Source organism: Rhinopithecus roxellana, chromosome 11, assembly GCF_007565055.1.
Source record: "Rhinopithecus roxellana isolate Shanxi Qingling chromosome 11, ASM756505v1, whole genome shotgun sequence".
Lineage (NCBI taxonomy): Eukaryota > Metazoa > Chordata > Mammalia > Primates > Cercopithecidae > Rhinopithecus > Rhinopithecus roxellana.
In genome coordinates, this window is record NC_044559.1 from 76023349 (window position 1) to 76037043 (window position 13695).

At 53.9% G+C, this 13695-nt stretch overlaps 1 protein-coding gene across 5 annotated transcripts in view; it reads left to right on the forward strand.

Annotated features, from left to right (window-relative positions):
• The window catches only part of RRP12 (ribosomal RNA processing 12 homolog), a 45249-nt gene extending 31907 nt beyond the window's left edge, over nucleotides 1-13342 (forward strand). For 2 of the 5 annotated variants that reach the window (XM_030941091.1, XM_030941090.1), the window contains exons 24-35: nucleotides 120-227; nucleotides 811-968; nucleotides 3257-3348; nucleotides 3480-3644; nucleotides 3765-3940; nucleotides 4153-4278; nucleotides 6158-6207; nucleotides 7430-7528; nucleotides 9749-9821; nucleotides 11353-11420; nucleotides 11743-11825; nucleotides 12855-13342. In XM_030941091.1, the coding sequence (XP_030796951.1) occupies nucleotides 120-227; nucleotides 811-968; nucleotides 3257-3348; nucleotides 3480-3644; nucleotides 3765-3940; nucleotides 4153-4278; nucleotides 6158-6207; nucleotides 7430-7528; nucleotides 9749-9821; nucleotides 11353-11420; nucleotides 11743-11825; nucleotides 12855-12957 (1301 nt within the window). In that variant the 3' untranslated portion in view covers nucleotides 12958-13342. Of the gene's footprint in view, nucleotides 1-119; nucleotides 228-810; nucleotides 969-3256; nucleotides 3349-3479; nucleotides 3645-3764; nucleotides 3941-4152; nucleotides 4279-6157; nucleotides 6336-7429; nucleotides 7529-9748; nucleotides 9822-11352; nucleotides 11421-11742; nucleotides 11826-12854 lie in introns of those variants that run through there. The other 3 variants (XM_010389570.2, XM_030941092.1, XR_004060089.1) reach the window with 2 other exon arrangements.
• The last annotated feature ends 353 nt before the right edge of the window (nucleotides 13343-13695 follow it).

A 13695-nucleotide genomic window follows, 5' to 3' on the forward strand; every position in this document is an offset into this window, starting at 1 on the left:
CTCAAAAAAGGTGGAGAGGGCTCCGTGCCCGGGCCTGGGGCAGGCTGCTCCTCTCTGGCCCTCAGTCCTCCTACCTAATGGGTCCTTCTTGCTTGACTCACCTTGGTCTTTGTCCCCAGAGGCCCTGCAGCGCTACCTCGTCCTGATCTACCCTGGCCTGGTGGGCGCGGTGACCATGGTCAGCTGCAGCATCCTGGCCCTGACCCACCTCCTTTTCGAGTTTAAAGGTAAATGCTTATTTCCTAGAAGGTCTGAGAAGCTCTCAGGGTAGGAAGATGTCCGAAAGGTCAGGATAAGGTGGCTCCTGGAACTGGGAAAAGGTGCCTGGAGGAAGGAAGAAAAGCCGCACCCAGCCCACCTTGCCTGCCTGTCTCCCTTTCTGTGGGTCTCTTTCTCCCGCCCTTGCGGCTATGCCAAGGCACCTTCCTCAGGCCTGTCCCCTCGTGTGACTGTGCAGTCCAGCGGCCCTGCATCCCACTGTCAGAGTGGTTAGGAGGCGGTTAGGGCCGATGGCTGAATTTTAGTCCTAGTCCTGCCTCTTGGCAACCACATGAGACCTAGAACAGCTTGATTAGCCTCGTAGTACCTCAGTTTCCTATCTCTAAACTGGAAGCAAGAAATAGCACCCACCTCAGGGTGATAAAAGGACCCAAAACCACTCCATGGAGCATGATTGGAACCATCCTGGACATACGGAAAGGCTCTCAATGTCAGCTTCTACTGACACTTGAGTGGCTGTTTTCCAATGGGGAGGGTTTGGGTCTGGGTGGGGTCCTAGGTCTTAGACAGTGACCCCCCTTACTGCCATAGGTCTGATGGGGACCAGCACAGTGGAGCAGCTGCTGGAGAACGTGTGCCTGCTTCTGGCCTCCCGCACCCGTGATGTGGTCAAGTCCGCACTGGGCTTCATCAAGGTAGCGGTGACTGTCATGGATATGGCACACCTGGCCAAGCACGTGCAGCTGGTGGTAAGTGTCCCCGTTCCCCTTAGCAGGTAGCAGGGTGGCCTCTGAGCTGCTGGCATGGACCCGGCAAGCCTCAAGGCCAGCAAGTTTCAAACTTTCTTTTTGTAGCCAGAAGGTCATTAAGGAGCCCTAAAAGGGACCCATAGGGGAATGCCCATCAGGTGGAGGTGAGCAGGGGGCACACTGCCCAGGTGGCTTTCTTCACCCCAGAGCCCTACATGGAAGGAAACAGGGGCTCTTCAGGGCAGAGACCCACGGGCAGGGCCGCTCCTCATTTTACACATGGGGAAACTGAGGTCAGAGATTTTCCAGATTGTGGGACTCAGATGCTGGGCTCTCCCTTCACAGGACCCCCTCATCTTGCCTTTTTTTTTTTAACCATCTTGCATTTTGACCTTGCTGGTTAGAGGCCGTTCCTTTGGGTCCCCTGCTGGGCTGCAGAAGGATCTGAAGAGCCCCTTGGTATAGGGTCCCTGGCCCTCTCCTGCCCAAGAGAATCCTCGCCCAGGCTGGGACAGGCTTCCAGACAAGCTGTTCTCTGTACCCGCTGCCTCAGTTTCCCATGTGCCACTGGCTTGAGTCACATCAGACCTCTAGGTCCCTCTTGCATATTTTCTTTGGGTCTGGCCTTGGGTTCAAGATAGGAAGGGACAGATGAGAATCAGCATGCCCTCCCGCTGCCCTCAAAGCCTGCAGCCTAACTAGGGACCAAGGTGAGGAGAACAGCTAGAGCAGTGATCCATCATGGAGTTATTCAAATTTATAGAAGTCCTGGCTGGGTGCAGTAGCTCACGCCTGTAATCCCACCACTTTGGGAGGCCAAGGCAGACAGATCACTTGAGTTCAGGAGTTTGAGACCAGCCTGGCCAACATGGTGAAACCCCGTCTCTACTAAAAATACAAAAATTAGCTGGGCGTGTTGGCAGGTGCCTATAATCCCGGCTGTTTGGGAGGCTGAGGCAGGAGAATCGCTTGAACCCAGGAGGTGGAGGTTGCAGTGAGCCAAGATTGCACATTGCACTTCAGCCTGGGTGACAGAGCAAGACTCCATCTCAAAAAAAAAAAAGGATTTATAGAAGCCCTTCAAAGAGTGGATGGGGAGGCCAGGAGCAGTGGCTCACACCTGTAACCCTAGCACTTTGGGATGCCAAGGTGGGTGGATCACTTGAAGTCAGTAATTTGAGACCAGCCTGGCCAACATGCCGAAGCCCCATTTCTACTAAAAAATACAAAAATTAGCCAGGCATGGTGGTGCGCACCTGTAGTCCCAACTATTCATGTGGCTGAGGTGTGAGAATTGCTTGAACCTGGGAGGTGGAGGTTGCAGTGAGCCAAGACCATGCCATTGTACTCCAGCCAGGGTGACAGAGCAAGACTGTGTCTCAAAAAAAAAAAAAAAAAAAGCCGGGCACGGTGGCTCACGCCTGTAATCCCAGTACTTTGGGAGGCTGAGGTGGGCGGATCGCCTGAGGTTGGGAGTTCGAGACCAGCCTGGCCAGCATGGTAAAACCCTATCTATTACTAAAAATACAAAAATTAGCCAGGCGTGGTAGCAGGTGCCTGTAATCCCAGCTATTCAGGAAGCTGAGGCAGGAGAATTGCTTGAACCCAGGAGGTGGAGGTTACAGTGAGCTGAGATCATGCCATTGCACTCCAGTCTAGGCAACAGAACAAGACTCCATCTCAAAAAAAAGAGTAGACACAGACCCTATCCCCTAGCCCATTTGGGAGTCTCTGGAGATAAGATCTGCCACCTGCACATGTAACCCAAACTGGGCCAGATTAAGGCTTAAGAGGAATCCAGCCAAAGCAGAATGCAGTGAGATAAAAGGGACATAGGGGACCAAGAGAAATCTTGGGGTGCTAGGAGCGAAGCAGGAGCCACAGTGAGTCTGGGCTGAACTCCCATCTCTATGGCCATTTAGCAAACACTTTACCCTCTGTGCCGCCGTATCCTCTTCTATAAATAGGGGGTGATAGCCTGTATCTCAGGGGTAGTCCAAGGATTCAAGGAGAGGATATATGTCAAGTACCAAGCACTGTTGAGAAGACTAAAGCTCTCATCCTGCGAGGGTGCTCAGGCCTATGTCCTGAAGGAGGGTGCAGAGGAAAGATGGGGCCTGTCTACCCAAGGGAAGCATGACTGGGCCAGGGTGTGGGCCAGGAGCAGGGCCACACTAACCCTCCCCTCAGCTGGGCTTGATCATCCTGCGTCCCTGGGCTGGACAGCAGTGAAAGGGGGGCAGCGTGGAAGCCTCGCCTCCCTGAAAGCCCGGTGCTCTGTCCCGCAGATGGAAGCCATTGGGAAGCTTTCAGATGACATGCGGCGGCACTTCCGCATGAAGCTTCGGAACCTCTTCACCAAGTTCATCCGCAAGTTTGGGTCTGTGCACTGAGCGGGGGTGGGGATAGGGCAGGCGAGGAGCTGAGGATTTCCAGTCCTACCAGGGACACTAATTCTGGGTTGTGCTGTCTGGCCAGTGCCTCTTATCAGCCCTTCCTTGCTACCCCCAGATTTGAGCTGGTGAAAAGGCTGTTGCCCGAGGAGTACCACAAAGTCCTGGTCAACATCCGGAAAGCTGAGGCCCGGGCCAAGAGGCACCGAGCCCTGAGCCAGGCTGCCACAGAGGAGGAGGAAGAGGAGGAGGAGGAGGAGCCCACCCAGGGCAAAGGCGACAGGTGAGACCATGTTAGGGCCATGGGACCTCGTGTCTCCCAACCCAAGGGCCTGCCCAGGCAATGCCCGCCAACCCCCGCCTCTCCCAGGAGCACTCTGACTGGGGACTTCTCTGTCTTTAGCATTGAGGAGATTTTGGCTGACTCAGAGGACGAGGAGGACAATGAGGAGGAGGAAAGAAGCCGGGGCAAGGAGCAGCGGAAGCTGGCGCGACAGAGGAGCCAGGCATGGCTGAAGGAGGGTGGTGGGGACGAGCCCCTCAACTTCCTGGATCCCAAGGTGGCCCAACGAGTCCTGGGTAAGCACAGGGCTGGCCCGTGCACTCAGAAAACAGACTTGCCATGGTGCCAGGTTCTCAGGTGGTGGGTAGGGCATGGCATCCATGGCAGGCCTATGGACAGGGCTGAGAGGTGCCTGTTTGGGGTCCCTGAGATGGGCTTGTTGGTCATGATGAGGGTGAGTAGCATGGGACTGGCCTTCCACCTCCTCATGCCAAACTCTCCATCCCAGCCACACAGCCAGGGCCAGGCCGGGGCAGGAAGAAGGACCATGGCTTCAAGGTGAGCGCTGATGGGCGGCTGATCATAAGGGAGGAGGCAGATGGCAACAAGACGGAGGAAGAGGAAGGCACCAAAGGTGGGGCCCAACGCGCTTGTCCATTCATTTATTCACCGTGTTCATTTATTCCTTTGGTGACCTCTTGCTGAGGAAGCGGGGGTAAAAACAGACCTCAGAAGCTCTTCTCTCGGCAGCTTCCTCAAACTTTTTGAGTTTCTCAAACTTTTTTTGAGAAACATTAAGAAATCTTTTTATGTTGTAACCGAGCCATTTATACAATACGTATTTAACTCAAAGGAAACTATCAGAAATGGTACTTCCCCTTACTGTGTGTGATGTGCTGTTACTCTCTCCTGTTTTTCTCCTCCTCTTCCCCCCTCCTCCTTTCTCCTTGTCTTCCTTCCTGTTTTTTTTTTTAATGCAAACTTGGCTAAGGCCCTGAAGATGATTTAGAGGCAGAAAGAGCCAGAGGCTGAAACCCTCCCCACTTCCCAATCCCAATGCTCTTGTTGCCAGGGAGTCCCTCGGGTGTGGCATCTCGGAGCCCTCTTTAGTCTTTCGTGGCGCCTCTCCACATACCCACCCATTAGCTAAGAAACACCTAGGTCTTCAGGAACACACCTGTCTTCCCTTTGTTTGGTTCCCACTGCTGCGAGCTTGGGCCCTTGTCTCACTGCACCTCCTAACTGGAGCCTCACTGCTTCACATACACCCAACTTACCAGCCACGTGACTGCAGCCACTCAGTCAGCCTCTCCTTAGCTCCATTTCCTTGCTTCGGAGTGGATATCATACAATCCTAATACCCACTTTTGTAGGTTGGAATGAATATGACTCGGTGTAACAGGTACAACGTATGTACTTGGTGTACATGTACCTGTTACATTTCCGTGTCTGGCGTCTTCTCTGCTTCTCTCTCACCCCTGTATACTTTCCCATCTCCTGTCCCCCTTGGTGCCCAGGCACTCCTGAGGCGGTCAGGACCCCTCCCCTCTCTCTCTGCCTTTCCAGATCCCCTGCTCTTCAGCATTCAGCTCAAAGCCCCTTTTGTAGCCTTTCCTGGGCCCCTCAGCCTATAGGCCTGATTTCCCCAGAACTCCTGCCAAGCCCAGAGGAAACCCAGTCTTCAGCCCTTAGTCATATGCTTTATTTGGTGATAGAGTCTCGCTCTATCACGCAGGCTGGAGTGCAGTGGCTCGATCTCGAGTCACTGCAGTCTCCATGTCCTGAGTTCATGCGATTCTCCTGCCTTAGTCTCTCAAGTGTTGGGGACTACAGGCATGTGCCACCATGCCCAGCTAATTTTTGTATTTTTAGTAGTGACGGAGTTTTGTCATGTTGCAGATTGGTCTCGAACTCCTGACCTCAGGTGATCCTCCCACCTCGGCCTCCCAGAGTGCGGGGATTACAGGTGTGAGCCACTGCACATGGCTGGTCACGTGTTCTCTATTGTCTTTTGGTTGTTGATTGACTTTGTCTGAGTTTCTCTTCCCTCCAACTGGTCAGTTTCATACTTTGTATCCCCACATGGAGCCCAGCACATACTGCATGGGACAGAGGTTTCAAACAGGAGAATGAAGGCTTGCTGGCACAGTGGGGGCGTGTATGGGGCTGCGGGAGTGCCTGACTCCCCCGGAAACCTGGGCTTTCTTCAAATCTCAAACAATGAAGGGTGGGTGAGTGGGGAAAAAAGTTTCAAACAAAGCCATATTCACCTCGAAAATAGGATCACCACTTCTTTGAGGGGCCATTATACCTCGGGCCTAGGATGGAAAGGGGAAAGGGGCAGTGCTCAGGGGTCTCACCTCTTCTAGCAGAAGGATGATATGGGTCTGAGGAAGGCAATTTTCTGGGGCTGGAGTTGGTGCCCCCTCAGCCTGGTGAGCCAGGAGGGGCAGAAGGAAAGGGTAGATTTGAGGAGCTCCCACAGCGCTCATGGGCCTCTTTTTTGGCTCCAGGTGAAGATGAAGGGATGGCTGACCTAATGGAAGATGTGATCGTCAGGAGTGTGAGTAGTTCCTGCGGACGGGGGAGCTAGGGCTTCAGACCTAAGCCTGGGCCCCACAGCTGCTCACCCCCACCACACATAGATATTGGACCTGCCCTGTTTCCGGAATGCTCAGTGCATCCTCGCAGGTGTGCATAGCAGGCGGTCCAGAAGGCTGTGGGTGCCATGCAAGACAGGGTGATGGTTGTCTAGTTAAAGGAGAAAGAAGGCAGAGACCCTTGTCTCTCTAGCAAGGGCATGTGCTGTGCAGAGGCAAGGGCAGCAGCTTCCCTGCATGCTCCTGCATGGGGTGGGGGCTTCCACCATGGGAGAGCATGGTTGTGTGTCCGGCACTGTGCTGAGGACCCCACATAGCCTCACGAAGATAGGGACTCCGTCGTCCCTGTGACCAGAGGAGTGTACAGAGGTAAGTAGCCTGCCCAGGGTCACAGGGCTCAGTCTGTGCAAACCAGGAATTTGAACCCTGGTTTTCCAGTCTCCTAAGCCCAGGAATTCAACCTCTTTGCCACCATTACCCCTGTTGACCTGGCAGTGCTGCCTCCCAGGATGGAAACGGCCTCTTAGCTGCCCCACCTGAACCAGCAAGGGTGAAGTGGGCCCAGCCGGTCACCCAATACCTGTCAGTCTCAAGCTCTGTGGAACATTTCCATCCTGGAGCAGTTTCTTCCCTCTCTGTCCTTCCAGACTGTGCCCCAGCCCATCCAGCCTTCCTGGGCACCACCCGCAGGTGACAGGTGCCTACATCAGGGGTGTAGTGGTATCAGTGGGGAAGCGGCAGGCTCTGGGGTTCCATTTTGGCTTTAGCCTAACCTTTTAAAGCCTCAATTCCTGATCTGTAAAGTGGGGTTATAAATAGACCACCTGGTGGAGTCATTGGGACACTTTGGTAAGATTGGGTGTGTAAGGTGCATTAGTATAGTGCCTGACGTATTACAGACTTCCCCCACATCCCCATTTTCATTGGCATCATATTTATGAATGTCTGCCCATATGCCTTGCCAAGTGTCCATCGGCCCAGCATGGCCTGAGGAGGAGCTTTGTTATTAGAGCATTGTGACAGCGCAGGATTCTGTTTGAAGAGCTGAGTACATATCCAGAGTCCTGGGTCAGAGAGTAGCTGAGGACCTGAGCAGCCTCTGATGCGTGAAGCCCCTCTGGGATGCCCTTGAGGAAAAGCAGTGGGGCTTCTGCTGAAAACCCTCCTGCCCCTCTCTGCCCCCAGGCGACTGCTCCTGTGGGACAGCTTCACCTACTGGGAGTCCTTCCTCTGCTTGGCTCCTCCGAGAGGCCACCCTTGGGCCAGTCTAGTCTCCCTTTCCAGGTGACAGCAGTCGTCTGCCAAACGTGTGTCTCTGGGCCCAGACTGCCTGGCTCAAGTCTTGGTTTCTGTGTACAGTGCTTGCCACTTAGTGATGCCAAGTAAGCCGTTGTGACTGATTATTCACTTTTCCTGGAAATCTTTTTCCAGTCAAACCCTCCTGGGTTTCTTGAGCGAATCTTCACATGTGGCTTTTCCTGGCCGTGGAGAACCGACCACGGCCTTCTAAGGATGGCCCCCACTGCGCCGGGCAGAGCGGGACTGGGCAGACGCCTTGTCTCCAGGCACCGAGAGGGCCCTAGGGCAGCTGCACTCTGTGGCTGGCTCCTGCCACTGAGACCCGTAGAGGGTTTTTTGCATGGCAGTTGCTGAGTTATTTTTTTTTTTTTTGAGATGGAGTCTTGCTCTGTCGCCCAGGCTACAGTGCAGTGGCGTGATCACGGATCACTGCAAGCTCCGCCTCCCAGGTTCACGCCATTCTCCTGCCTCAGCCTCCCAAGTAGCTGGGACTACAGGCGCCCGCCACTACGCCTGGCTAATTTTTTTTTTTTTTTTTTTTTTTTAATTTTAGTAGAGACGGAGTTTCACCGTGTTAGCCAGGATGGTCTCGATCTCCTGACCTTGTGATCCGCCCTCCTTGGCCTCCCAAAGTGCTGGGATTACAGGCGTGAGCCACCGCGCCCGGCCGGCAGTTGCTGAGTTCTAACTCTTTTTTTTTTTTTTTTTCCTTTAGATGAAGTCTTGCTCTTTCGCCCAGGCTGGAGTGCAGTGGTGCAGTCTTGGCTCACTGCAACCTCCCGCTCCCGGGTTCAAGTGATTCTCCTGCCTCAGCCTCCTGAGTAGCTGGGATTACAGGCGCATGCCACCACGCCTGGCTCATTTTTGTATTTTTAGTGGAGATGGGGTTTTATCATGTTGGTCAGGCTGGTCTCGAACTCCTGATCTCGTGATCCACCCGCCTCAGCCTCCCAAAGTACTGGGATTACAGGATTGAGCCACCGCACCTGGCCAAGTTCTAACTCTTCTGCCAACCACTGTGGGAGCATGAAGTGCTGGGGTTCAAGTAGCTGCCTCCATTTAAGGCCAGCAGGCTGGGCTCTTGACCAGGCACCAGCTGAACCAAGAGCTAGCTCAGCCATCGTCCCCCATGGTGCAGCCAGAGTCAGCTTCCTCCCAGTTCCTGTTTCTCCACTAGGAACCCATTCAGCTGGGCTTCGGCCAGTGGACCTGGTGTTCCCCATCTCCCAGGCACACCCTGTGTGTGCTGCAGCCTGTTCACTCTGCCCAAGCTGATCCCTTTACCTGGCACACCTTTCCCCTGGTTGGCCTCTGAGCCTGCCTCTGGATCCCCTGGGTAGCTGGAGCCCTGGGAATCTGCAGTTTCAAGACGTTTCTGGGACACAGTGGCACACACCACAGTGCAGGGACCAGCCCTGCCAGCTGGGGCTGCCTCTGTTTACCTCCCCTCCCTGCACAGCATGTCTCTGCATGGCCTGATTGTTGATTACTGGGCTCACATCTGGTGGGCTAGGGCTGCTGTCAGGCTCTCCCTCCTTCCCTTGGACTGCCTAACACAGCACCAGGCCCACAGTAGGTGCTCTGTCACTTCCTGTTGAATATAATTTGACAAGTTGACGTGTCTCACTGTCCATGCTCATACCTACTGGGATGGTAGCATTGTTGAGGATCAGTGATGACTGGCTTGAGCAAGGGTCTCCCACCTGCCTGAGAGCCCCTGGAGCACAGGAACTAGATCCTGTGCCCTGTGTCCCTAGGGCCTGGCACTTAGTAGGGGATCAATAAGTGAGTGATTAATAGGGAGAGTGGGGTGGGGTTTGTGTGAAGCAAAGAACTGGTAAAGCTGTTCTCTCTGAAGAGGCCAGGGACCTCATTTTCCCCATTAGGAAGGCTGGGTAAGCTGATGTCAGAAGCCCTCTGGGCAATTGCAGGCCTTGGTGGGGCCCAGAGTGGAAAGGCAGAGCAGGAGCAGCCGCCACCAGCCCGGCAGTCCGGACGTGGCCAGAGCTTCTCTCCTGCACTGCTTGGCTTTAGACAGTTCTTTGCCCTCTCTGGGCCTTAGTTTCCCCATCTGTAAGTGAGAGGTGGGGTTCTTAGCAGAGGGCCTCTCCTGCTCGATGCAGGGTACTCTGCTGTTACTGTTGGCATTCCAAGGGTGGGCACATCCCCTGGTTCACTCACTCCCAACCTATTCCCTCTTTATAGAAAAAGCACCAGAAGCTCAAACACCAGAAAGAGGCTGAGGAGGATGAGCTGGAGATACCCCCTCAGTACCAAGGTGAGGCTTCCACTCCTCTGTCCTGGGACACATGGATCCCTGTCACCTACATTAGGGAAGGGAGTCACAGGAAGGGGTGGCAGGGCCGTGAGGGTGCACAGCCTGGTTGTACTCACTTGGCACCAACAGAGGTTGGCTGATATGACACTCAAGACGGGCCTGGAGTCTAAGGGGCCCTGGGGGTGTGGGAGAGCCTGTGGGTTAGGAGATCTGTGCATGGAACCACCAGCCTTCTGAGGAGCTCTGAGCCGCAGCTCCTCTCTACCTGCCCAGGCCTTCTAAGAGGCTTAAGCCTACCCCTTCCGCGAGCTACTTGCCTCTCTTGGTCACCCTAAGAGCACCAGCGCTGAGTGAGGCTGGATTTAGAGAAGCCACTTGGCTGGTGCTGGGGCTGGGAACTGGGAAGGTTGGTATTGGGTCCGGCCAGAGGGTTCCCCTCTATTTCTGTGTCTGGGCCCACCAGCTGTTGTCCTCCTAGAGCAGCTGCTAGAAGTGCCAAGATGGCTTCACCTCTGCTTCCTTCCTCCCAGGGCAGCCGTGCAGGACCCCTGCCCCCAAGCGCTTGCAGCAGAGCCCTTGCTTTGCATCTGGAGGTCCAGGGGCTCCTGTGGGAAACCTCTGATTCCAGTAGCTGGTGTGTCCTCAGAGCCCTAGAGCATCATAACGCAGCTGCACAACCTCATGGCTCTTCTGCCTGTGGCGCCCACGAGCCAGGGCCAGCTCACCTACTGTGCCCTGGGATGGAGTGGTGCTGAGGCAGGAGTACCTGCCAGTCGATGAGGCAGAGACATGGGGTCATGGCTGCTTGTCCAACCTCTGCTTAGCTGTGTGACCTTGACCTGGTTACACTGTCTGTCTCTGAGCTTCTAGTTTCTCATCTGCAAAAACACAGGGGATGGGGGGGTTCGTGTTGGTCATCTCAGAGTCCCCCTAAGCTGGCATTGTAGGATTCCATCCACAACTCGTTGTTGAGTGTTGAAGTCCGGGCTGGAGAATACAGCTGACCTTGGGCAAGAATCCTGATCTCTCTAAGCCACAGTGTTCACATCTGTACAATGGGTTAAATAGCTGTCCTTCTGTCTCAGTGTTTGTGTGAAATCCAAATGAGATAAGAGGGGAAAGCCTAAACTGTCTTCTCTTACAGATGAGGTTAAGAGGCTTGCCTGAGGTTGGAGCTGTAAGTGGCAGAGCTGGGAGTTCAACCTGGCTGACTAGCTGAATTCTGTCTGACTTTGGAGAATATGGGTTATTTTTTGTTAGTGTGTTAGTGGAGAATGTATGTGTTCCCAGAGGTTTCTGGTAAGCTGTAAGGATTCTGGGTCAGTCTGAGGAGCCCAGTGATCTAACTATCAAATACCAGACAGTCCCTCCTCGAGAAAGGTCTTTGTCCTGGTTTGATAGAAGACAGAGCCAAGTTCCTGGTCTTCACTCATCTGTTCCCTGGCAGCTTGCTCAGAGAGGGTGCCCATTGCCTTCTAGGAGGAGGCTACCCTGGCTTTGCCTGACTCATGGTCCTGTGTTCTTCCTGTAGCTGGAGGCTCTGGCATTCATCGCCCTGTAGCCAAGAAGGCTATGCCTGGGGCCGAATACAAGGCCAAGGTAAGCGCTGCATATAGGGCATGGGGTCTCCTGGCACTGGACAGGTGCCAGGGAGGGGCAAGGAGGAGCTGTGCCCATTACTGTCTTGAGAGGCACCTTCCTGGAACTCAACTGAGGCCAGGAAAGAAGAAGGGGTATACCAAGGCCTTGTGGCATCTGAAATGGGGGACCTTGTTGAATGGCCTTCCAAGGATACAGGAGCTCTTTAGCACCACCTAAGGCAGAGGATGAAGGGAGGTTATGGGGCCTGTCAAGTCTAGGACAGGGACAGAAGGGGAACCCCACACTCCTAGCTGACTCTGTTTCTCTCCTGGGCGAGCAGAAAGCAAAAGGTGATGTGAAAAAGAAAGGCCGACCAGATCCCTATGCCTACATCCCCCTCAACAGGAGCAAGCTCAACCGCAGGTATGGTGCTGTGCCAGGCTGGGGGCTGGAGGATGGGAGGGGACGAGGGAGCAGAGTGTTCTAAAGAAGGGAAGGCCTTATTAAACTCTCAACTCAATTTGAGTCTCTTCTAGCTTTTTTTTTTTAACATGCACCTACATCGTGTAGCTGGTACCTACCTATATTACTGACTTGAACTGCTTCTTTATTTTTTTTTTTTTTTTTTTTGAGACAGAGTCTTGCTTTCTCACCAGGCTGGAGTGCAGTGGTGCAATCTTGGCTCACTGTAACCTCTGCCTCCCGGGTTCCAGCTAGTCTCCTGCCTCAGCCTCCCGAGTAGCTGGGACCACAGGCACGCACCACCATGCCCAGCTAATTTTTGTATTTTTAGTAGAGACAGGGTTTCACCATGTTGACTGGGATGGTCTCAATCTCTTGACTTCGTGATCCTCACGCCTCGGCCTCCCAAAGTGCTGGGATTACAGGCGTGAGCCACCGCGCCTGGCCCTGAACTGCTTCTTTAAACATGATGTTATGTCATACAGATGTTTTCTGGTATATACATACTCTACATAGTCATCATTTTTAATAGCTTTGTATAATTTGCTTTTCTAATCCCTTTATTGGTGGGAAATTAGAGTTGTTTCCGACTTTGGCCCTTAAATTGGGTTACGTGTAGGACTGCTTTGGAAACTAATGTTACTAGGCAAATGGTGTTCTAAAATTCTAGCTTCTGTGGATTGTAAGTTACCTTTCAATAGAGGGATGGGTGGGCAGAGGGAGCTTTGACCTTCTCTGGATGTACATTAGAGAAAGAATGGCGGTGAGGCCTGTTTCCAGGGGGATAATTGTACCAAAGTGGAATGTCCCGGTCAGGACATGAGCTGTGTGGAAGCTGGAACCACGCGTGATCTGCCCAGTTCATGTGCTGGCCACCACCTGGAGGCCCACTTCTCATCCCTGCTGGCACTGGGGGTGAGCCATCATTTGGCATCAGGAGGGGCTCCTATTCTCAGCCAGATGTGACCCTTCTGTTCCTTGGCCCTGCAGGAAGAAGATGAAGCTGCAGGGACAGTTCAAAGGCCTGGTGAAGGCTGCCCGGCGAGGTTCCCAGGTGGGACACAAAAACCGCAGAAAGGATCGTCGGCCCTGAGGCCCAGGGCTGCCCCGTGATCCAGCCTGAGGCCCTTTCAGCCCCCAGGCTACCTTGCCCCCAGCTCCAGGTACTCAAGATTCCGGCAGAGCCTGGACTCAGGATGACTTGGAACTAGGGCTTGGCTCTCAGAAGTCCTGGATTTTGGAAACTCCAAATGGAATCACCCTTCAAAGACATCCCTGGTGCCTGGAGATGGGAATGTGGTCTCAGTGCCTCTGAGTAGGTGCCATGGGGCACCTTTGCTTTCTGCCCAGAGTGGCCACAAGCACCAGAGCAGATGATCTCTATTTCCGCCAGCTGCTTGTACCCACATGGCATCCTGGCTGTGGTCTGGGTGTGTGAGATTTATTGTGACCAGATGTAGAATAAATGTGTCTCATCCCTGCATTTTTTTTTCTAGAAACTGTTTCATAATCTGCCCCCTCCAGGGGTAAGAACAGTGTCCAGTTGTTGGCAGCAGTGGCCTGACCTCTTCCTGTCTGACTCCTTACATCCAGTCCAGGGCATATCATGATGCTTTGCCCATAGGACAGGCTTTGGAACTTGCCAGGAAGCACCCACCTGTGTCAGGAGGGGCAGCAAATGCCCTAGGGCTGGTGTTGGGAGCTGCAGTTCAGCACCAGGGACTGCCCCTGCTGCCCTGGTCACAAGTCTCTCCAGCATCTTTGTTCGTTGATTCAGCAAAGTGTTTGCTGAGCCCCTCCAAGTGGGCTCAGCATAGCCTGGTTCATTCAC